The sequence below is a fragment of the Dermacentor andersoni genome, chromosome 4 (assembly GCF_023375885.2).
Source record: "Dermacentor andersoni chromosome 4, qqDerAnde1_hic_scaffold, whole genome shotgun sequence".
Classification (NCBI taxonomy): Eukaryota; Metazoa; Arthropoda; class Arachnida; order Ixodida; family Ixodidae; genus Dermacentor; species Dermacentor andersoni.
In genome coordinates this window covers 67,322,756-67,347,001 of record NC_092817.1, presented here as the reverse complement: position 1 = coordinate 67,347,001, position 24,246 = coordinate 67,322,756, and the positions used below count along the sequence as shown (strand labels likewise).

Genomic DNA, 24,246 nt, shown 5'->3' with positions numbered 1-24,246 from the left:
AAAAGTACAGGTCAACAGATTGCCCCAGTTATGTAAAGAGGTTTAACTGTACCTTTTGTACTTTTTCTTCACCTTGGTTGATCAAAATGTAGTCGTATTCCTCCTGAGTGATTCGTGGATGATCTTCGGGGCTATCATAGACTAGGAACATCCAAAATACGAACCATACGCAGCCTAGGAAGCCTGAAAATTCAAAGGACACAGAATACACGTTAGCTTTATTTCTTACATCAATGCAATAAATCTAGCTCGTTGCCTTAACCGGAAAGAAGAAACACATTGAACAATGGTGCGCGCAGGACTGCAGGCATATGGCTGTATCTAGCGCGACTAAAGAACACTGTCAGGAGAAGAAAGTGACGAACACGGACGCTACTTTCAACTGCCGCCGCACTGTTGTGTGTCATTCACCAAATTTTCGCGTGTCTTTAATGCTTTCTGTATTTTTTCATTAGCCAAACAGAGGAGGCTGGTTTCCCATAAACTGCGTGTTTGCTCGGCAATAATCTGCGGATGTAAACAGCCCCTGTGTTTGTTACTTCATACTTTGACCCGAGTTTTTCCTTCGCGTTACATATGGCAATGTATCCGTAATGAGTAGGCCGCTCGTGATACTTTATAAAATACAGACAAATAGAGTAGCCGAGGTATATTCTACACCAATCTCTCAACAGCAACCATATTATACCAGAGTACGTTGATGACGATTATTATTATTATTATTATTATTATTATTATTATTATTATTATTATTATTATTATTATTATTATTATTATTATTATTATTATTATTATTATTATTATTATTATTATTATTATCCCTATTGGCAACCCTTCTCAAATGTGGCGGCGAGAATTAGTGACCTTAGCCTGCTAGAGGTAACCAGGTTTTGCTACATCGATTTCACTCTAGCTTTATGTCTACCTCTACTTGGTCTTTTCTCTCTCCATTAAAACCTATATCTCTACATCGTGACGCTTATAACGCTGCACAGGCCCGGCTCGGCCACGTAGGGCGATACTTTGTTCTGATTAAAAGTATTGCGACTCTTTTGTTGCTACAAAAGCAAGTTTTCTCTTTGTGAAAGAAAAAAAATTATATTGCAAACCTGTCTTTGTACGATGTGAATGTTCTGCATATTTGAACACTCTCGATACAATTACATTATTGAAATTGCGCCGCTTTACCGTGTTCTTTATTTATTGCTCCGCTTTGAAGATTGCTTTCTGGTCGCTGCAGCACTGTAAAAATGTTTACACCATTTAGGGTGCTTTGTCGCACTGGTAACATTCTTACCTTTAGGGCCTTACAAAATATTGAGAGAGGACGACAACGAAGCTGTAACTAGACGTGTGATGAGAAAAGACTTATTTGAAAACTATGTAATCATTCAGACAGCCTTGAGCGCACAGAAATATCCGACAGTGAAATTATAATGTGCGACAAGAAAACACCCTTAAGGGTGTGACCATTCTTACTGCACGTCGTAGATATAGCTGGCCTCCACCCCAGCAACATTCAGTATGTTATTCACGGGCCTTAAATTTATACACGAGGATTGTTTCGTCGCAGGGTCAGCAGGGCTTTAGTATAGCAGTACACTTCCCACCTTTTGTTTTCCTGCCCAAGTTAAAACGCGCGTTTGAACATGCAGCGGACCTGGTACCTAATATAAGCTTAAGCTCCCCCCCCCCTTTTTTTTTGCACTAGGAACCCTTTACAAGAGCCATATTATAGCGATAGGAATTAGGACACTGAAGGGGCGCTCGCACCGCCACCTTCGTGCTGTCGCCATATCGACGCGCATGCGTGGCTCGCTCGCGGATGGCGCATACAGAGACGCGGAGCGCGCTTAGCTGAAAAACAAGTGTCGAAGCGAAGTCACCCTCACGTCGGGTATGAGACTAGGCTGGCTGGTCGATCCAGCTTGTTCCGCGCTGCGTAACAAGACGATTGCTTCGCTCATGCAATCTGCTCATGCTCTGCTGGCACGAGTGCTGCGCGCACACGCATAGGCGCTCCTGCATACTTAGCAGCTGTGCGCCCACCGCACCGTGGTGCCATACACTCGCCTGGGCGGAAAGAACGTCAAGCTATATCTAGCGCTGCCAAGTGCCAACAGGTTTTTCCCAGTTTTCACGTCGCTCTCATCTCGTGCACCATCCAGGTGCGACGTCTAGTAACGCCATTGCCACATCCCTGACGCACTAGCGTAGTGATACGGCGACCATATGCCATGGTGCTGTTCTTGATGCGCCGCAGCGGCTGTCTCGCTTGCCTCATCGTGCCATGTCGCCTCCGCACATTGTCATAAAACACCGCGCGACTACTTAGAGCGCGATGCCGAGCCTCGTTATCGCTGTCAATGCTTCACCTTCGGGCGAAAGTGTCACGTTTTCTTTCTTCTTTTTTTACAAGTGGGTATAGTACTTCTGGTTTACAACATAAGGTGTACACACCAGCTCTAAATGAAATGCCTTGAGAAAAGCTTTTAACCGAGGTTTTGCTTCTGTCAGCCTTTTCATGTTAGCTGACACATGCTTAGTCGGGAAAATTTTTTCGCAATGTTTTATTATCACTGCTTGCAGTTTTATTGTAATGTCTTAGAACACACCACCTGTGCAATGACAGTGGTAAGGCATGTACAGACTAAGTTTCTGCGGTGGGCCCGGGCCAATAAATTCGGCCCTTGAGGTGCTCTAGTATAGCTTCCTTTAGTACTGTAGTACAACTTCGGCCCTATCGAGCTCTTCCATATTGTTTTTGTTTTGTCACCAATACTTTAAAAGTATCTCGCTTATTTCAACTGCTGACCAGTTAACGCTCCTGTCAGCTTTAAACCCCAGCGGTTCGGCAAGGTGGACGTTGCCTATTGTTATGGCTGGACGAATATCTTCATTGTTATGACATTACAATGTTCTGAGTCGTCTTCGGAATCTGGCTGCAACAGGCGCGTGCCTCATTCTGAGAGAATATTTCCCGCGATACGTTCTTGTTCTCAGGCAGTCAGCAGCAGCTTGAAATAGCAAGGCACTGCTCTTTGCGTTATCGCAAAAATTTTCTCTCCTCATTCTTTTATTAACATGCAGCAGACAAAGTTAATGTTCAATAGTCTGGCAAAGGACAAGCGCTCATGATCGCCAGTTGGCTAATAGAGTCTGTGCAGAGGCGTACGTTTTTCTAGGTCAATTACTCACACGGGACCTTGACCGTGAGAAGGAAACTTAAAAAAGAATAAATATGGGTTGGAATGCACACAGCCGGCGTTACCGAACTCTGACAGGGAGCTTACCACTGCCGTTGAAAAGTGTACAATCATTGGATTCTAGCGGTGCTAACATATTGGACAGAAACTTAGAGGTTAGCAAACAAGCTCGAGAACAAGTTAAGAACTGCGCAAAGAGTGATGGAACGAAAAATGTTATGCGTAAGGTTAAGAGACGAGAAGAGAGCGGTGTGGATCAGAGAGTGAACTGGTATTCCCAATATTCTGGTGGACATTAAAAGGCATACGGCGGATAGCCGGTGTACCCTTAAAGCTACAGAATGGGGGCCAAGGGAAAGGAAAAGCAGTCGAGGACGGCGGAAAATTAGGTGGGGTGATAAAATTTAAAAATTCGCAGCCGCAAGTTGGAATGGGCTAGCGTCAGAGGGGTAATTGGAGATCGCTGGGAGAGGCCCTCGTCCATCCAGTTGACTTTAAATAGGCTGATGATGATGATGAAAGACTTTCTCTCTTGATTTCTTGCTTGCGGTATTTGTAAATTTCTATGTATTTTTTTAAATCCTTAGCATTCAATTTGCCGTGTTTGTTTCTCTCACTTGTTTTGATGACTCCGGCTTGTCTATTTGAGAGAGATGGAGAGAGATAAATATATTTATAGAAAGCCAGAGAGGTTGGCCTGAGCTATAACTTGATCTGGCCTGCTGCTCTACTCTGGGGAATAGGGACGGGAGGAAAATAGCTGATGAATGATGATAACGATATGAGGAGGTCCGTATATACAAGTTCACAGCGTTGTGGTATCTCCAGCCTTTCTCTATATAACATGGCTGGAGAAAGGCTATAGTGGCACTTGTTATCAGGGCTGCGCTGTTTGCATTAGGCCAAGGATCTAAAATAAGCTCGTGTGACAGGGGCCTTTTATCGACGTTTGCAATGGTAGAGACCAGTTTCCGTCGTTCTTGCGCGCAAGCGCGAGAAACTCAAATTATATGATCAATTGTTTCTGGTAGCCGACAGTATTAACAATTTAGGCTAGTATCACTGCAACCTATCCAATGCCTACAACGCTAGGTCAATGCGACACCAAGGCCAATCTGGTGCACCGCGCTTGTTTGGTTTCTTTTCAGTTTGTGAGGCACTTGAAAGTTCATTTCTGGGTCCCATTTATGCACTCACTTCTGTCGTCGATCTGGTTGGGTCCAGTGCTCCAACGCATGGTTGCGTACTACGCAACGAAGTAGGGCATGTCTGTCCGTTAGTGAGAAGAGAATGCGTATCTCAGAAGCATTAGACAGTTTTAGTACTGCGCCATGACGATACGTACGCAGCACGCAAATGATTTGCGGAACGTGGGACCGCGTGTCGCATTAGGGCTTTTAGTACTGCGAAATGCCTGCGTATTAGGTTAGCGGGTGAGCGTTTTAGGCGCCGGGCGCGTCGGAGCACGTTGGCCGCGTCCGCCAGTACGTCGAACCGTCGGTCGAAATAAAGGCTGTTGATCTCGCTAACGTGATGTAACGTGCGGGTGCGTTCCCGCTTCGTCCAACTATATTTAGGCCTTTAAGAGACTCTACTTTCAATACGGATGAAATACACGAATCATATCGAGAAAAATAAAAACCGAGTACTTGCTTTCCGAGGCTGGCACGGTCATATGCGACGAACTACGCCAAAAGCAGGCCGAGACTTTCACGCAAACAGCACACACTGAACACTTCCTCAAGAACAAAGTTCCTATTTTCGCTATGCATTCCCACCTTGCAGGATCCGGGAATGACTTCCGCGCGTTCACTTCACGCAGCAAAGCCAAATCGTAGGCCATTGAAAAGTGCAGCCTTCCGCTGGCCGACTTTGACGCTGCCATTTTGGGAAACTCTTTTGTCTCGAGCTCTCCCGAACAAACGAGAACCCCGAGAGTAGCACGCAAGGCTCCCTACGTACGCACGCAAGAACCGGATGCGTGCGTACGCAGTGGCCGCGTACGCATCACGTACCGTTCGTGTTGCGTTTTGCACATGCGCACTTTGTAGAACGTAGCGATATTACGTACGCAACGCCGTTGCGTACGCTACGTACGCAGTACTAAAACTATCTATTATCTAACGCAGTTTTCGCTTAAGCGTCGGGCTGTTCGTCTCCTATCACATGAAAGCGTGAAGGTATCCACCGAAAGGTGATATTATGGCCATTTCTATTTGCGTGGTCGAGATGCTCTGTAATTTCTATAGCCATTGAATAATACGGGCCACGTCTGAGGACACAGTCAATGGTTTGAAGAGCTGGCTCGGAATCGCAGAATATCGTTCATGCTCTAGGAGGCCACTCGGAGAGAAATCGAAGTGCCTCCCGGATAGCAACAAGTTCTGTTGCAGTTGACGTTGGTTTACGCGCTAGATTAAACCGCCGCGCTTGTCTGTTTGAACTTTCGATTATCCTATACTTGGTTGCCAACTTTCTTGATCTCTTCCTCAATTCTGTGTCCATGTTATTGAAGTACACATATTTGCGCGCTTTAGTCACTCAGATTTTTTTTTATCCATCTTCCTGCGTCTTTATTGCTCATCGCATCTCTTAGTCGTAGAGAGGCGCAACCTTTGTCACCCTGCCAAGTTTCATTTTACCTTTTACGGTGGTTCTTCAATGCCAAGCGACCTTTGGCTGACTTCCAACCCCGTGAAAATCTCAGATTTTAAGCGTTTGCTAACGTTAGCGATGGCACCATTACACCTTTCCAAATTTCTTTCACCACGTCATATTTATTGTTGCCCCAAAGGGCTCTATGTTTTATTACAGCTGCATTTTGCTTCCCCTTCATCCTCAGGTTATTTTGGTGGACGCTTGAGTAGGCCTTTCCTTCGCTTATGCATAATGACTTGCTGCTGAATTGATACCACGTAATTACTCGGCTTTGCTTTGAAGATAATAATTCCTAAGTTTACTGTGCTAAAATTGAGGCCTATATATGTCGCTTCATTGCCACACGTATTCGAAAGTTTCTGTAATTTCCTGCATCGTCCGCTAGTAGCACTATGCCACCCGCATACATCATCCCAGGGGCCAACCGTTGCACCATCTGGCAGTTACGTGTGTAAAAGAACCCAATTCACTGTTTCCAGTCTCCTGGAAAATGGAAACATTTCGCAACCGAGTTGATTTCCGCCGAACTAATTTGCTTGACCAGGCTCCACTAACAAACATAGACACAGATGAACTGTGCCCCTTTCTCTCACTTATCATAGTTCTGATATTTCCACTTATCTTCACACTTCATCGTCTTCCTCATCATATGTTCGCTGCAGGACGAGGACTTCTCCAAGTAACATTCGATTACGCCTTTCTTGAGTCTATCGTCTTTATATGCAAACTATTCGTATGTTCGTCATGTAAATTTTTCGTCTGGCATCTTCATCTGCGTTTCTCTCTCCTTGGCACCCATTCGGTCATTTTAATAGACTATCGGTTATCTGCTATTCGCATTGATCGATGCGACCAAGCCTACTTGTTTCTCAACTAAAATATCACATACACACGATTTGCTCTCATCCATGCCGCCGTCTTCCCGTCCCTTAATGTCGCATATATTATATATCAATTAAATTGCTCAATGCACTGTCCTTAGTTTCTTTTTTCGTCATCTTTTTGATCACCATCTACACCACTTCTATAGAAAAAAACCGGTTTCATTGATACAGAAGGAGTAAGAGAGAAATGCGGTAGTTTTCACGTTCTGCATTCACGATGAGTGTTCACTAATTTGAAGGGTGTTGCTTGCTGTCTCACAGTGATTTCGTAATGTACAAGGATGGTTTCAATGTGAGTGGAACGTGCGTGGAGACGCGCGCAGCATTACCGAAAACGTAGAATACAGCTGGCCAGCCGCCGAGAAACGTCGACGCTGCAAGGAACCCCGAGAAGGTGAGTGCGGCCATGGCACCAACGTGGGCTCCAGCGTGAACCAGGGCAGTGGCTGTGGAGCGCTCGAACTTGGGAGACCATTGCGCCAGCATCGAGTGCATCGCTGGGTATGTAACGCCCTGGAGAAACAAAAAGAAATTTGGTTGGCCAGAGGTGTAATGGACGGACCTAAATAAAGAAGTTAATCAAATAAAGAAAGAAGCCGCTGTTGGCGAAACAAAATAAGTCACAGTATGCGTAAGGGTCAATGTAGATCACACTTCTTTCTTTTTGATCCCGTTTGTTGCAATAGATGACGTACTCAAATTGAAGCTTGTTAAGTGTTTGTACAATGCTCAGTGAGAGACAAGGAATAATGGCTATGCGTAAACAAAGTGGAAAGCACTTTCAAGTAATTAGAATCTATGGGTAGAAAGGAGCCGGATATTCGTATGAATAGCAGGGTGATTGGCCCGGCGTGTTAGGCACTGACATGCCGCTCATCGCTGAGGGAAGACCCATGTCGAACACCAACGTGAAAGAGATGCGAAGGTTACGACGGAGGAGATTATCATGGCGATGCCTCTACGACTGTTATAGAACCTTAGAAGATGTTAGAGCAAGGCTTACATGTGCATCGCATGCAATGCAGGAGCTTTTAGTATCGCTCCTGGCAGCTGGCCTCTACGAGACATTGCAATCGCCTGCTGCTGTACTTGCTTGCGCAGGTCGTGTACCACGCACGAGTGGCGACTCATTTCATTCATTACTCTTGTTATTTGAGCTGCATGCTAAACGTTTATGACCAGTCAAACGCCACCAGCAGTCATTAAAGAATACCTCTCTTTATTTTCATCATGGACCCAATGGTTACAACAACCCTCTGTGTAGCTCTTGAACGACAAAGGAGGGTATTAGGTATTACAAAATGTTAGCCCACAAAATACGGTGACGTAATAGCAAATGGAAGGTCAGAGTTAACGACTTGTAAAACGTGCGCTCAAAATGCGCGCAGTCAATAAAAGCTAAACCGACTAGTGAAATAAATGTTTTCGGTAACAATGTTACGCGCATAAACGATAAATTAATTCTAGCCCCTCCTCAATGCTATGTGTCGAAAATATACTTCTAGCGCAAGACACAGGCTACAGCGCACACCCGCCTATAGTTGCAACTGCAACGGATGGAATTCTGGCGATTTGCTTACCAAGCAACACACGAGTATACATTGCTTAATCTAATCCCTCTCACGCAGTCCTGTAATTAAATACGTACTGTCACATTTTTCACATTTAGCCATTTCAACATGATGGCCGGGGACGCATTGCAGAAGAGTCGACATCCGGGCCAGTTGCAGCAGCGGATGCAGCAGCAAGTGAAAAGACAAATATAGGTCAATGCACGAGTGGAAGTCCCCAGGCCCGCTTTGTTACAGCAATTGAGAACGCAGCAGAGAACGGCTGGCTGAAATACTACCTATGTGGCTTGCTGGAGTTCATGCTGACATAAAGAGCCGATACTGGATATTAGTGGCAGACAGTGGCCGTATCGAGGTCACACTGAGAAAAGTGTGCTACGCGAAACCGGATATGTGCCGGCTGTTTCACGACAGTTCTATATTTGAAAGAGAAAAAGAAAGAAAAAATAAGCAAGAAGGCTGTTTTCACGAGAGCGGCACATGAAGCCCCGGCCGCATTGTTAGAATTATGGCTCGTCGAATTACAGGGTTGAGTGGCAGCTTTTTACGAAGTCGCTGACATATTACCTGCGGGACACCCGAAGAATTTGTGCACCTCTTCGAACGGTAGCTGCTGCATTATTTCGAGTTTCTGAAGCTTCTGTCTCCTCCTTGCTGAAGAGTAGGCGGGCACTATGCCCCTTTCTGTGGCAGTTGCCAGCCTGCTCCTCGCTTTCCCGTTCATGCCATGCGTAGATATGTTTTCAAAGCAAATAATAATAATAATAATAATAATAATAATAATAATAATAATAATAATAATAACCCATGCACAAGGACACACAAAAAAAAAAAAAAACCGGGGACAGCGACTCTCATGTTTTGCACCGGTATGCCAGCGTTTGCACCTATTTTTCTTAGACTTCAAAGAATGAATTCTACCAACAGCTTCTTTGTTAATATTACCGCCGAGAATCCAACGTCTATATTGTTTATTTTTCAATGCGGCTAAAACCAATGCAGTCAAGCCGGCCCATACCGACGAGCAAGCCAAACGTATATATATATATATATATATATATATATATATATATATATATTTATATATATATATAGTGTGTGTGTGTGTCATGGTTTTCCTGTATACGGGTAGCTTTCTTCCGTAGTATATATATATATATATATATATATATATATATATATATATATATATATATATATATATATATATATATATATATATATATATATATATATAAGTCGTCAACAGTGGCTCTGAGATCTGCAAGTTCCGATCTCGTTAACGCTGTTAAGCGAGCGAACTTGATTCTAATCGACGCCGATATCGATGATATGACCACCACACCGGACGAGCTGTTTGCAGTAACCGAGCCATCTCTATATACATGCACGCAATCAGAGTATGTCTCATTCTATATAGCAGTAAGCGTATGTGAAATGCCTGTATGTCTGTGTGTGTGTGCATGCATGGATGCTTTCAGCGCAAGTGCTTATTCGTTTACATAACACCTTGCGATTTCATTACAAGACTAAATGCATAATTAGGTAATTTAACCCAACCATTCAAAATTTCATGAACATAACAAGGAATGCCACAATATTTTAAATCGGCGAATTGCTGTACCAGTAAAATGACCTGGCCACAAGCCTCTCGGGACCATACAGACGCTGCTGTGGCTGTACGAAAAGAAAGTTCGATACAAACTACGATAACTATTCATATAAAACTGGGCCTGGAACATAACGCGTTCGACTACCTCCTACCATTATTGAGATTGCCGCTGTTCAGTGTACACACCACGTTTTCTTGCTTGTCCGTGCTTCCAATTACACATATGAAGGTACCACTTGGTAGGCTAGTTGACGAGAGCAATGATGGCATGCGAAATGCGCTATATTTAGAAAAAGAAAAGAAAGAAGCTGCGCTTTCACCCCAAAGGTGAACCATCGATTGCGATAGCAAATTAGTGGACAGCTATAGTAAGTAAGGATAGTAGATTTAGCGGCCGTGCAAACTTGCAAGATAGACATGCTAACTGAATTAACAAGAATGTTGTCACGCGCGTTCAAGTAAAAGTTAACACGTCTCGCTCGATGACCGCGGAAGCTCGCTGTCAGAACGCTGCGAGAAAGTGCGGCTGCAGCAGCGAGCGAATTCACCTCCGAGCTGCGTTTCGCATCAACGCGAGCTAAGCCGCGAAAATACAGCGCACGGCGGACCCTGTCCCCGTCGCAGGTGGCTTTTAACAAGCAGCGACTCAGGCGGGCGCGGGTAGGCCCCCGGGCCGCCCGGAGTAGAACGCGTCCGCCTACCCTACTGCCCTACCCTCACCCGGAGCGTTGCGCGCGACGGAAGACGGTGCGCTCTCTCCCCGCTTTCCTGACTTGCGTGCACCATACGGAGCCGTGATAGCAGGCTCACCCTCGCACGCTTTCACTCGCACATGAAGCATACGGCGCGCGGCAATGACTTTATCGCCCTTGGACTTTACAGGGAACATCATGACGACGGCATAAATGCACCTCGTGTGCCCAAATAATTGCTATCGAAACAAAAAGTGACAAGCCAGGTAAAACCTTGGATGTACTGCTCTTGACCTGTGAACATCTGCTCGTGAACATTCCTACCTATCCGCGTGTTCGCGCATGCGTGGTTGTGCGTGCGTGTGCACCTGTCGTGCCAAAGTCATGCATGCAATGAGGAAAGTTTCCTGCAGAGCAAGAATAACGCAAACAGAGAGTACCCGTATGAAGCGTCATGTCATGTACAGACGGCAACAAAAAGTAACACGATAACGTCGGCACGCACCCTCGAGTGCACTATGATATCATAGCCGTTGTGAGGTGGGAAACCGTTCCGCAAAGAATAATTTCACCCCACGCGTGCGAGGCTGGGCCGGGCTGCGACTTACATGCTTCTGTCTCAGACCAACTACAGGGTGTCCCATATAACTTGAGCCAAGAATTTAAAAAATGAAAGGTGCGTTGGAAGCGAATAGAACCGAACGCATACTATTCGCAATAGCGTATAGTAACTCAGACAACTTCTTTGTTTTCCCCATAACCCAACTTTTTAATTATTGGCTGAGGACCGCAAGTATGATTGCAGATTTGAAGAGCACCTTCAGAAACCACCGGTCGAGTTGCTTCCTTTACGCTACGTCTCACGTAGTCCTTTTTTCCGCGTTGCAAAGAAAGCCCGCGAAATATGAAAAAAGCCACGTGACGGAGCGTTTGCGCAGTGGTATAGTGCTGCTTTAAAGCGCGCGTTCGGTGATCAAGGTCGGCTGCATCGTGACTGGCGACGAGGAAGCCGCACGGCGTTCTTTATCTCATCGGCAGCGCTCGGCAAGCAGCATGCATTTTCTCCGTCATCCGACGGGAGCCAACTTTGTTACCGAACGCACGCTTGAGAGCAGCACGATACCACTTCACAAGCGCTCCGTCACGTGGCTTTTTTCATATTTCGAGGGCTTTCTTTGCAACGCGGAAAAAAGGACTGCGTGAGCCGTATTGTAAAGGACACAACTCGATCGGTGGTTTCTGAAGGTGTTCTACAAATCTGAGTATCATACTTGGGGTCCTCAGCCAATAATTATAGTTGGGTAACTACACTTAATTAATTAGTTATGAGGAAAACAAGAATTGCCTCAGTTACTGTGGGCTATTGCGAATAGTATGCGGTTGGTTCAATGCGCTTTCGACGCGCCTTTCATATTTAAATATTGGCTCAAGTTATGTGGGACACCCTGTATATATCTACATACGAAGTATTCTGGCTAACATGACCAAATTAAATGAATAAAGAGTTGCCATCTAAGCGGATAAAATTAAAAGGTTGAAACCAGATACTGTAAGCCGCCACTTAAAGAAAAAGATGACGAGCATTTTTTGCGTTCTCCTGAGTTAATGAAATGATAATGATTAATTCGATTTTAGCGATTCTGCTTACGGCCAATGCGTTAATACGAGCTTTATTTGTTTTTATGCTTGGAAATACGAGTTCCACTTGACGGCACCGACGTATCTTTTGCGTATGTCTTTTTTGCTCGTTTAAAATAAAATTGCAGGACGCTTATAAGCTTCGCCTTCAAGAGTGGAACGCGATAGCGTTATCGCACCCCGTTCACACCGCCCCCCTCATTCGCTCGGCTTGCTCTTGAGTCACGCAAAGACATAACGATCTACGCGAGCCAAACGTCGTGATCGGCACGGACAGTCGGGCCGCGACGCGCCATGAAGGCGGACGCGATCATGGGGCTGACGCCTCGATGGGACCGTCCTCTATCTCACTTGGGAGCACCACGCAGACGCATGACTACTCGCCAACAGCACGGCACACATCGCAGGGGACGCTTTCTTACCCGACGCGCTACTGCGCAGCGATCACGTCAGAGGCGTCCCGCATCGGACGCTGCATCTAGGATTCGGGCTGTGAGCGGAAAGAGTAGCCACGTCGCCTAAACACGAGGGTTCAAGTGACGCATGCTGGAAGTTGGAAGGGGAGAGAGCGAGAAAACTTATTAAACGCAAGGGTATTGAGGTGGTTGCTCAGTGGGTATGGTGTTGGGCTGCTGAGCACGAGGTCGCGGGATCGAATCCCGGCCACGGCGGCCGCATTTCGATGGGGGCGAAAACACCCGTGTGCTTAGATTTAGGTGCACGTTAAAGATCCCCAGGTGGTCGAAATTTCCGGAGTCCTCCACTACGGCGTGCCTCATAATCAGAAAGTGGTTTTGGCACGTTAAACCCCATAATTTAATTTTAATCCTCGCACCGTTCGCCGCACGGCCCCAATGCGCTCAAACGAGACGAAGGGGAGAAGTGGGCGAGTGGCGCGCCACCTGTCGGGGCAGCGCCGTACAGTGCGAGGAGGGGGTCTTCTGTGTTTGCCGCAAGATGGCTATGCGTGTGTGCCAAGCGCAGAAGAAATGTAGCGGAAACTTACTTCGCTACTCGTTTAACTGCGACTTCTGTAATTTACGTGCTCATAATTGCCGATATACACCACACTATAACTTTCTACGGCACGTTTCTAAGGCAACACAGCATTCACTAGAGGTGCTAGTGTCCAGATTAGAACCATCGAACTTATGATTGAGTGGTAGCATCTCCGTCTCGCACTCCGGAGACCCTGGTACGATTCCCACCTTACAAGTTGCTTTATTTATGAAATTGCCTTCTGGGATTTTTCGCTCACTGCCAACGCCACCGACGCCGACGACACCAGCTTTTCTGCGACACGAGCTCCTTAACGCTTTCTCGTTAATATTGCTACGGCACAATATGCGCGATCACGAAAGGCCAGCAGTGTGAAGACGACGACGACGATTAGAAGCTAGCGCGGGCTGTTGCCTCTTGGCCAAGCGCAGCGTATTTTCCTTGTAAATATATTTGTACATAGCTTTTCGTCTGCGTCTTCCTACGTAACATATCTGGTGGAGGTGGACGTTCCTTGTACCTCGTCACGGAGCTTCGCAGTGGACGGTACGTCGAGCCTTCCTTCATGGCTCCCGGCGACGACAACCCGACTCCGCCGGCTCCGACACCTGCTGCCACTTCGACGACCTACATCACTCTCCCCGCTCCCCGTGATCCTGGCGTATTCTCGGGCCAAGATGGGGAAGACGTCGATGACTGGATCAGCCTGTATGAACACGTCAGCCGCAATAACCGGTGGGACCCTACTATTATGCTCGCCAACGTAGTCTTTTACCTCGGTGGCACACCTCGAGTTTGGTATCGCACGCACGAAGATGAGCTCACCAGTTGGGATTCACTTAAGACACAGCTTCGAGACTTGTTCGGCAACCCCTACGGTCAACAACTTGCCGCGCAGAAGGCGCTTTCCGGCCGTGTGCTGCGCCACTGACGTCGCGGACTTTCTCTTGCGTGACATTATCTTGCTTCATGGCGCCCCGCGACAGCTGCTTACTGACCGTGGTCGAAACTTCCTCTCGAAAGTTATCGCTGACATTGTGCGTTCCTGCTCCATTCAACACAAACTGACTACTTCATACCATCCTCAAACCAATGGCCTGACAGAGCGGTTAAACCGTACTCTTACCGATATGCTGGCCAAGTACGTTTCCAAGGACCACCACGACTGGGACATTGCCCTTCCTTACGTAACATTTGCGTACAATTCTTCCCGGCACGACACCGCCGGATTTTCTCCCTTTTATCTACTGTACGGTCGCGAACCTACCTTGCCCCTAGACACGGCACTTCCTCCTGCTGCGGTCTCAACAAGCGAGTATGCGCGCGACGCCATCGCCCTCGCTGACCATGCACGCCAGCTTGCCCGTGCTCGACTGACGGCCTCACAGACCACTCAGCAGTGTCAGTACAACGCCCGCCATCGTGACGTACAGTTTTCACCTGGTGCGCTCGTGCTCCTGTGGTCGCCCTCTCGTCACGTCGGACTTTCAGAGAAGCTCCTTTCGCGATACACAGGGCCCTACCGCGTGCTGCGCCAGGTGACGCCTGTGACTTACGAAATTGCTCCTGTGGCCTCAACCTCGTCCTCTCCTGTGGCATCTAGTGATGTCGTACACGTCAGTAGGCTCAAGGCCTACTACACTGCTTCCGAGTCCGATCTTTAGTCGCTCCGGGACGGCGCTTTTGCAGCCGGGGGTAGTGCTACGGCACAATATGCGCGATCACGAAAGGCCAGCAGTGTGAAGACGACGACGACGATTAGAAGCTAGCGCGGGCTGTTGCCTCTTGGCCAAGCGCAGCGTATTTTCCTTGTAAATATATTTGTACATAGCTTTTCGTCTGCGTCTTCCTACGTAACAATATAGCGCGACATCTTAATGGGCCTACACGGCCTCCCCCTTGCGCTGCAGCAATGTGCTGTCGAACGGGACGCGGACGTGTTCTGCCAATTTATTGGGCCGTTGTCGCCTTTAAAGATTGAGTACACGCCGGCTTTATTTGTGGTGACTACAACATTCATTGCTCTGTTTGCGTTCGCTTGATGCGGAAAATTGATAGCTTGCGCAGTGGTTCTTCATCACTTGGCTTTCGCCGTTTGCTTATGACAGTCTAGGTGCTATAGCACGAATTTAGCGGCCACGCCAACGTGAAAATCGGCGACTGTTCAAGGAATTAGCGACAATATGCTGCGGTTGGCTTCGTCGCCAGTAACGCCACTAGATGTTGTGTTCCAGCCTTGTGCTGAGCACCAAGATGTGCCATGCGTGTCTGCGAGTGTACGTACTGTCTGTGTGATTGCAGTACATACCGTCATTTTCACCCAATAGTTTTACGACACGCGATTAGCCAGGCGAATATCGCCAGCTTTTCATTTAAGAGACACTAAATGTAAACACTGGGTCATTTAAGAATGATAAAGTATTCTTGACGAACTCTAATTCTGCAGATATCGCGGTATTAGGTAGAATATTGGAACAAAAAAATTACGGTCACAGTGACGGTTTTGAATTTCGCGCTACAACCCCATGGCCGGTACATCAGCGTGACGTGACGGATTGCAACCTATTCGTTTTCTTTTTTCGCACTTCGGCCGTTATGGTTCAGTAAATGTTCTTGAAACTTCCTAAGTTCATTCCATGGTTGTTTTAAAATACAATGTTGTCCATTTTTACCAATAAATATTTAACAAGGCTCGAGCAGACGGCGTCAGAATCCGTGGCGTCATGGCGCACTGCTGCGGGAACTTCAAGACTCCGTCATCACTCGTCTTTCGTTCTTGCGTCTTTTCTGGTTTGCCGGGCGTCTTCTCCCGGTAAGAGTGGCGTTTTTGGTATTGCGGAAGGGTAATTTGCTAAGCTCAAATAATGTTTTTCACTTTCCTGGTCCCTTTAAAATCAACATCTCTGTTTCCCATATAGCATGCTACGGAAGAGGAAAGTGCTGCTTTAAATGACGGATATCCGTACAAACTCAGCAGGCGAAGTGAAGGCTGGGGCGGGGAGTAAGTTCCACGTGTACTATTTATGGTCATCGCTTACGCTGCTTCGCGCAACGCCTCCTAGGTAAAATAAATCGGCGACACAGCACTAATGGTCTGACAGCCCATTCACTCAAAGTCATGTGAGCAGCGCCACGCTGATGACGTTCGCGCTGCCTTCACCGCTCGTTCCGAAATGGAAGCCTGAGACCACTGGCACGACGCCGCTGTTCCGAGCCTCCGCGCCTTTCGTCATTTATGGGACTTTGTTTTGCAAAAGCGTGTGACGTTGGGCTAGTTGGTTCATATTAAAAGGCGCGTAAAAGTTGCTAAAGAAAAGCGAGGACAGGGGGCAAGAAAGACACTCCTCGAGCTTTCGTCATACAGGGTTTCCCTTGTCCGCTTTCTCGTTCCCTGCGCTGTTCCCGCGCCTTCTCAGAGTCGTTCCTTCTTGTCCCAAAGACACCATCACGGCACTCCAAGCAATGCTGCAAAAGTCAGCGTCGCCGGGCGCCAGCTCTATCTCTCCGCGGGCAAGTCTCGAGACGAGCCCGTCATCAGTGCCGCCAATGGTAACGGCACGCGGCCGCAGCCTTCTCTATACTACCTCCGAATCTCGGCCGAACAGGGGAACAAAAATCGATGACGCTGCGTGAACGGACGGCCACTCACTTCTCCGAGTCCCTGGAGAACGCGGATGGCAATGAGGGCGCCGTAGTGGGCCCTCGACGCGACGGGGATGGCGAGCGTGAGCACCGCGGTGAAGAACACGCCCAGCCCGAACATCCACCTGGCGCCCAGAACCTCGGCGATGCGGCCTCCGGGCAGTTGCGTGATCACGTAGCCGTAGAAGAAGGAACCGAGGATGATGCCCTGCGTGTAGCTGTCCCACTCGAACTCGCCCGTCTCCTGCGAGACAAACGATGCTCTCGGTCGGAGACAGAAGCTGCATCAAGTGTCGGCTTCGAAATTCACCGGGGGAGAAAATTTACAGATTTCCTAGCTCTTGTGTACTCGGCTAATATTTCTGTGCACATTGTATGCTAATTCAGTCACTACGGTACAGGTACGGCTTCTATTGTATATTATACCAGTCTATGAAACAGAATACCTGTTCTGAATACTATGAATTGCTCGCAGCACCCATCTACATGTATTATTTATATACGAGTTTCTGAATGTATGATAGTAAAAGGAAAGTTGACCGTGACCGAAAAAGTGCAATAATGCAGATAAAATGCAGTAATGCCCACGATTTCACAGGCCTAGTGGAGTTGAATGTATTTTGTAGCACGAGTCCTCAGCTCGTATGCAATATATATATATATATATATATATATATATATATATATATATATATATATATATATATATATATATATATTCACAGAAATTGATGTCCTTTCCAAAGGTCCCCCAAACTTACCGGCTTCTGGTCTTCCGTCTCGTTCGAGTACACGTCAGTCGCGTTAGCGTAACTGTAGTGGCATTCCGAGTGGTTGTGATACTTGTCTCCCGAGTCGACACTTTTCACCATGGCCACGAGAGCGACGCTGAGGTTGACACGTAAGGAATACACGTTCAGCAGACCGAGAAATCCCATAAGAACGAAAACATGTCGGCATGGAATGAAATCTGGAAAGTCGTAGAAAAAATAAAGTGGCATAGTTAGAATAGTGCAGTCTTCTGATCGTATCAAATATGAACCTTTGAAAAAAAATTAAAGAAACTGGATTGAAATTTTGAACACTTAAGTGTTTGACAAGAAAATTACATAAACAATGAAAATAAATAACAAGAAGGGAGAACTGCAGGGGAAAACAGGGCATATCGTTCACAACACGCAATGAAAAGTCCTGAGACACATATAATTAAAACGAAGGAACTAAACAAGTAATGCACGCAGGAAGTAGGCTTCGTTTAAGTAAGCTTACTGATATCTATTAATAAAGCCACCGAGACAATGTGGAAACTTATGCGTCGAATTCCTAACTCTTGCGTGCATCCGGAGAACTAATTTGCCTGGTGTTTAAAACTTGGTGGGCTTCTCCAGAGAACTGGGAAGAAAAAACGAAAAAATGCACGCTGCATAAGTTATAATTCACCTGCAGGCACTCGTAAAGTGAGTCGCGCTTATATTACTTCAAAGTATGTAAAAAAAGAATAAGATGCATGTGTCAGGCTGGCTTCGTGATTGCGTCCCTGTGTAAAGTGGAAAACTGCTCAATCACACCACATTCTTTTAATCACAATAGCGCTTGTAAAGGTTGCCGACCGGTCATACCATAAAAAGAAAAAGAAAAGGAGCGAGATAGAGAGATGGAGACGAAGGAGGAAAGGCACCGGGTTAACCATTGACAGATTGAACATACGTGACAGAATCTAGGTGAAGCGAAGTTTTGTCAAGCGAGGCTTATTAATTTCAATAAAACTAGCGGCGATGCATACACTTGTGCTTACTTTCATCCTATGCAGTGTGCAACCTCATGCAATGTTTGCCCTTAACGACAGCAAAAGGTAACAACTTGAATCTCGTGCAAACTTTTATGTTCAGGCACTGCATTGCCCACAAGCTATGTCGAAATGAAAACACCAAATCAGGCGTAACACACAGTGTAAGGCGTCTACGCAGCAATGTCGTGATGACATAGGTGACGTAGATTATGTAGAAGGATCGACAATTGGGCGAGTTGGCACTGGTTGAACATCTTGAAGGGGCAGCGCAATAGGACGAAGACAGAAGGCAGGAACACACAGGACAACGCTGAATACACGGGATCAGCGCTGTCCTGTGTGTTCCTGCCTTCTGTCTTCTTCATATTGCGCTGCCCCTTCAAGATGTTCTACGTAGATTATGCTTGTCGATTCTTGTGACGACAGACGTGTGCGCTAAGAAATACGACACCTATCTCGCTACACATTGTACTCGGTCACATTCTCTAAACACGAAGCAATAACCACTGATGCTTGTGTCAGCACATTCACAGGGCTGTGTTGCCCTCATCTCGTCTGTTATGTGCCCTCTTCCTTTATTTAGGCGTAGCAAACTAACAGCAGTCCCGGTTACACTTCTTGACTCTTCTTGGTTCTTTTTCTTTGTCTCTCATAAACGACTAAAAAAGAAAATGGCAGGGAAGATACTGGTTCAAGGCAAACGGTAGCCATACTTTCAATTAAGTTGTTTATCAGTGACTGCAAGGAAGTATGATCATTTAGTTGTTTTTTTTTTCTGTCGCAGCTTTCGTTTCGATTGAGACGTCGACTTTCGCAGTGAGTTTGCCGGAGTTGAAAGACTCGAGTGAAACGTCGTCACCTTACTTACTTGCGCAAGCGCTTACACTTATACAATAGCGAAGAATGGCATCTTATTTGTTCAAGATTACCATATGTAAATCCACTGCAATGGCGCAGAGGCCATTGAGTCCGCCAGAGGGTTGTCGGTTAGATTTCGGCCCTCGGCGGCTTCGTTTGGATGGGAGCTGAATTGAACGTCGAAAAACCCCAGTCGATCCAGATTGGCCCTGCGTCTTCCACTATAATTCCCCGGTCTTCAGAGTCCACGTGCCGTTCCTGCGGCACGGTAGTCGAGGTTTTCTCGCTTCCTTCGTTACCTTAGCCTCGTTCACGTTCATCCCACGTGTGTAGACGTTTTTCATCGGGTGAGGGGGAAAGGTGTAGCAACCATGCGGCGCGCGGCGAGAATTTCCTCCTTTCTGGCTTGTGCGAGCCATTGCGCAGTGCTGCTAAATATGTGTCGTTATCACGTGGTACAAAACCATTTGGAGATGCTTTAGCTTGTGCTGCTAAATATAGTTGCGTAGTGTCAGCGCATACAAAGTAGTCCAGAAAGCATTGTGTAATTTTTAGAGACCTGCTTGGACAAGCTGCTGTGACAGTGATTCACCTACCACGCAAGAGTGACGGACTGTAACCGACGATGTGTGTGCCGTGCTATGTGCTCTCTTTCCTCCCCATCTTTCATCCCCCCATCCCGCTCCCGTGTGTAGGGTAGCAAACCGGTTGAGCTAAACTAGTCAACCTCCCTGCCTCTCCTTGTCCACTTTCTCCTTCCTTCCTTCCTTCCTTGGGAGCAGCAATAACTACAGCAAGCGAAAGTCCTTGGCTGCGCAAGCACGCGACGTGCGTCACCAGTCGCGGTGAATGTGTTGTGAACTATTTTGCCTACACCGGTTCACACTCGATGAAGAGCAGCGGTGTCTGGGGATTGCCAACCTCATTTAAAAGTCTTCTCACTATCTCATCACTTGGCGCGGGGACCAAGACATAAGAGTGCTCGTGCACGCTCAACCCAGTGCAACCCCAAAACATATAAGCCCCAAACGTTGGAATATTTGCGTCAGACACCAGTAACGTTCTGACTGATTTCGAATCTACTATGCTATGTCTACGTTGGGCCTCCTGTGTGAGACTGATGACGCCGATCAACACAGAGATCACTGCGGTTGGTAAACCAACGTCATACATAAGCTTTGCGCTTCAGCACAACTTCTTTGTCCTGCAAGGGGGTGATATCCAGCAGAAATCGCATAAACATCATGTAGCAGCTATTTGAGAGGACGCAATTACCGGATAACGGGTGTGTGCGTCCGAGAACGGGCCAAGCACGACGGTAAAAAAGTCTTCACTTTCTTGCGGTTTGTACGGTATACTGTTATTACTTACCAAAACTATTTCATTCGTAGGCACGAACCGCGCTAACTAATGAGGAAGTAGCCCAGTGCATGTAAAAAGAAGTTTAAAGGTTCTTCAAAGTAAACAGCAGAACTTAGTCCGTAGCAGAACGGCAGCCACGCTGTTACGATCGTCACGTATGTTTCTTAACTGCTCATTGGTTATAAACCCCAGCCAAGGCGAATTTCATGGCGATTGTTGCAGTAAGGGTACATCCGTGAAACTGATGTTTATAAATACAGTACTGATCTCCAAGGGTCCACGAAGGTTCAAGCGCGCACGCACGCATCACGATGGGTTCTACGCGTCCACCTGACCGGCAGCAGAAACTCGGGCCACGTCGAGTTAAATCACTTAAGTACGTCTCGCAGAATCGTTTCCAATGTAGAATGCATCATGTCGCCCTAAGTAGACCCTGCCAGCACGAAAACAATCACCAGTAATTACTGTGTTTTGCAGTGTAAGTACTCCTGTTCTTTGTTTTGGCCATGCAAAATATTTGACTTTATATGTGCACACGAGCACTGGTCTTACGCACAGAACTATGAGATTCATATACTGTTGGACTACATTGTGTTTATAGATCCGGTATTCTACTGAGTGCCATATTTCCTGACATTATTCACTCTCTTTGCGTATGTTTTTTTTTTTTTTTTGCTAAGTGACAAGGAGTAACCGGTGGCGCCACGAAGGCGCCCCCCTCGCCCATTAATCATTTCAATAATTAAAGGGGAAGAAAAAATGCTGCCGAGCGCACGTCTGGCACAGAACAGCAACACATTCGCCCAAGCCAGCACTGCAGTGAAATAAGCCCGTTCATAGATGGCGCCACTGCCTGCGCAATACAGCAGCGCCCTTGAAAAAAAGGTCATAGCACTGTGGCGATAAGATTATTCGGTAGATCACTCTGTCGACTTGCCGCGCAGAGATTGAAAGGCGCAGTTCCTTCACAGTGTCTCTCGTTTACGGCGCGCCTTTCGGTGTGAATGCCACGGTTTGGGGGTCGCGCGCCGACGCCACGTGGCCTAGGACTGCGCTTCGGAAGAGTGGATCGCGCCGCGTCCGCCGAAGCTGAGCTCGAGGTGGCGGGTTCGATTCCGTCCGTGACGACACATTCAGATGGGCGCGTAATGCAAATAAATAAATAAATAAATAAATAAATAAATAAACGCTCGTGTAATTAGGTTTGGATGCACGTTTAAAAATTCACGGTGGTTAAAATTAATTCTTAACTAAGGCTTGCTTCATAACTGGATCGTGTTTTTGGAATATAAAAGTACAGAATTTATTTCTTTAAGATGATCACTTGTCTTCGCTCACAGCAATAACAAAAGAAGCTTGGACAAGACTATCAGATTGTGGAAAGTTCCTTTGGATAACATGAAACACGTTCCATATTCTGGAATTTATAAATATCCGCCACGAAAGAAAGCTGCGCAAACACTGATAAGCCGACACCGGCAAGAGGGTTCTTTGCAGGCATTCCGAAGAGCAGGCAGCGCTTATGTGCACGGCAGCAGATTGAACAGCGTAATGCTCAAGAAAGGCAATTAAGGTGCGGGAATGACGACTGCGTGCGTATACGTCTCTGGAAGCCATATTATTTATAGCTCGAATATTATTTTTTTTTACCTGAAAAAAAAAAAGAATTCTGTCTGACAATCGTCGCAGTAACTCGGAAAGGAGGTTAACTTCGTGGCAGCCACCGAAGAAGGCGTGGCACAAGATGAGAAATCAGGCTTTCCATTTTCGAGATGTTCTCAGCGCAAACTCGTTAACCGGCCGACGGCGCCGCTCCACTTGCGGCGACCTCGTTTCCAATGCACGCCTGTTTGATGGCAAAGGAAATTTTTTTTCTCTCTAGTGTTCATCCCTGAACTTGACGAAGCATAAGGGACTCTCTGCGATCACCGAGTTTCAATCTATAGATACGCGGCGTAGCACGAAGAGAAGTTTTTTTTTTCTTATCGGGTAAGGCTATTGGCATGGCAAACCGCTACCCGCGGTTTTTGTATTAACCCGCCTTTGTAACTCGAACAAGGAAAATTGCCAGACTACTCCAGGAAAATACTCGAGATCTGCCCTGCAGCTACCGCCTCTTCCTCACAAGTACGCGAAGTAAACTCGGTAAGAATCCGCGCGGTTTTTCTTTTTATCCAGGGAAAAAGAATAAAATGAAGTGCGTGTATACGTATTCAAAACGTGTGTTCCCGTTTCACGTTCACGCTTATACAGAGGTGAACGGACCGGCGCCAGATTTCCCGCTAGTATCGCTGTATATGTAGGCACAGATAAAATATCTGCCTTATCATAATTTCTTTTTGTTCACACCTGCTTTTTTTTTTCAAGTACAACACTAACGCCTCAGCATCAACATGGCTGCAATAGCACGCGGTAGGTTTAACGAATTATACTGACTATACAATGACCATGTTCGGAAACAGGCATATATCAGTGCAAAACAAAAGAAGGTTAGATCTCTACATGCATGACTACATCCTTCCGCAATTCACCAGTTTCCAGCGAGAGTGCAAACACTTCGGGAAGAGCAAGACCAGCCTAATTGCTTTTACCGAGAGTGTGAGCACCTTCGATAGAATATGCATTCTAAAAGCGAAAAGCGTGCTCTGTCCTTGCTCGCTATTGCGAGACAACGACGTATCGTTTAGCTATTTTAGTATTTATTAGTTTTCATGCAAGTAAACAGCTTAAACTAAAGAGCGTTGACGCGGTATCTATAAGGTAACCGAGAGCGTGTCCCCGCGAGACGGAGCATAGCCATTTTTGAACACGATGAACATTTTTTAAACAATAGCAGGTTTAGCTCGAAAGGAAATCCACAAGCTCTAAAAAAAAATATATCACCTAAACAAAATGGAGAGACGGAGGGGTTGGGGGTGGAGGCTCTTTTAAATACTTCTTATTGATTTTTTTTTCACCGATCTACGCGTTTACAGCTTACAGATATTTCGCGTGCGTTACACTGACTCAGTCGAAGGCTCTTTAAATGTGCGCATGTCACATTTTTTTCTTATTACATTTCCATACATACCCACGAATACTTGGGCACAGGCGCACATGACACCTTGAACTCAGAGGAGGAGAAGGAGGAAAAGGAGTGTTGCTTGCTGCAGGCGGACCTGGCGTTAAAATGCTGCTGGCAAATGCTCCTTGATGAGTTGCTTTCGGGCGGATTATGACGTCGGTCTAGCTGCCTGACGTTAGGGCATGTGCCGAATGCCCTCTGAACAGTGGGTTTGCTCTTCTGTACATTCCCGCCCCCTGTGGTATAGTGCTGCTTTCAATACACGAAGAGA

At 46.6% G+C, this 24,246-nt stretch overlaps 1 protein-coding gene across 2 annotated transcripts in view; it reads right to left on the bottom strand.

Annotated features, from left to right (window-relative positions):
- Window positions 1-24,246, bottom strand: part of LOC129386218 (sialin-like) — a 73,617-nt gene that overhangs the window by 11,947 nt on the left and 37,424 nt on the right. For both annotated transcript variants that reach the window (XM_055073883.1, XM_055073884.2), the window contains exons 3-6: window positions 17,664-17,872; window positions 16,910-17,146; window positions 7,078-7,261; window positions 53-183 (exon numbers count right to left, since the gene is read on the bottom strand). In XM_055073883.1, the coding sequence (XP_054929858.1) occupies window positions 53-183; window positions 7,078-7,261; window positions 16,910-17,146; window positions 17,664-17,872 (761 nt within the window). The remainder of the gene's footprint in view (window positions 1-52; window positions 184-7,077; window positions 7,262-16,909; window positions 17,147-17,663; window positions 17,873-24,246) is intronic.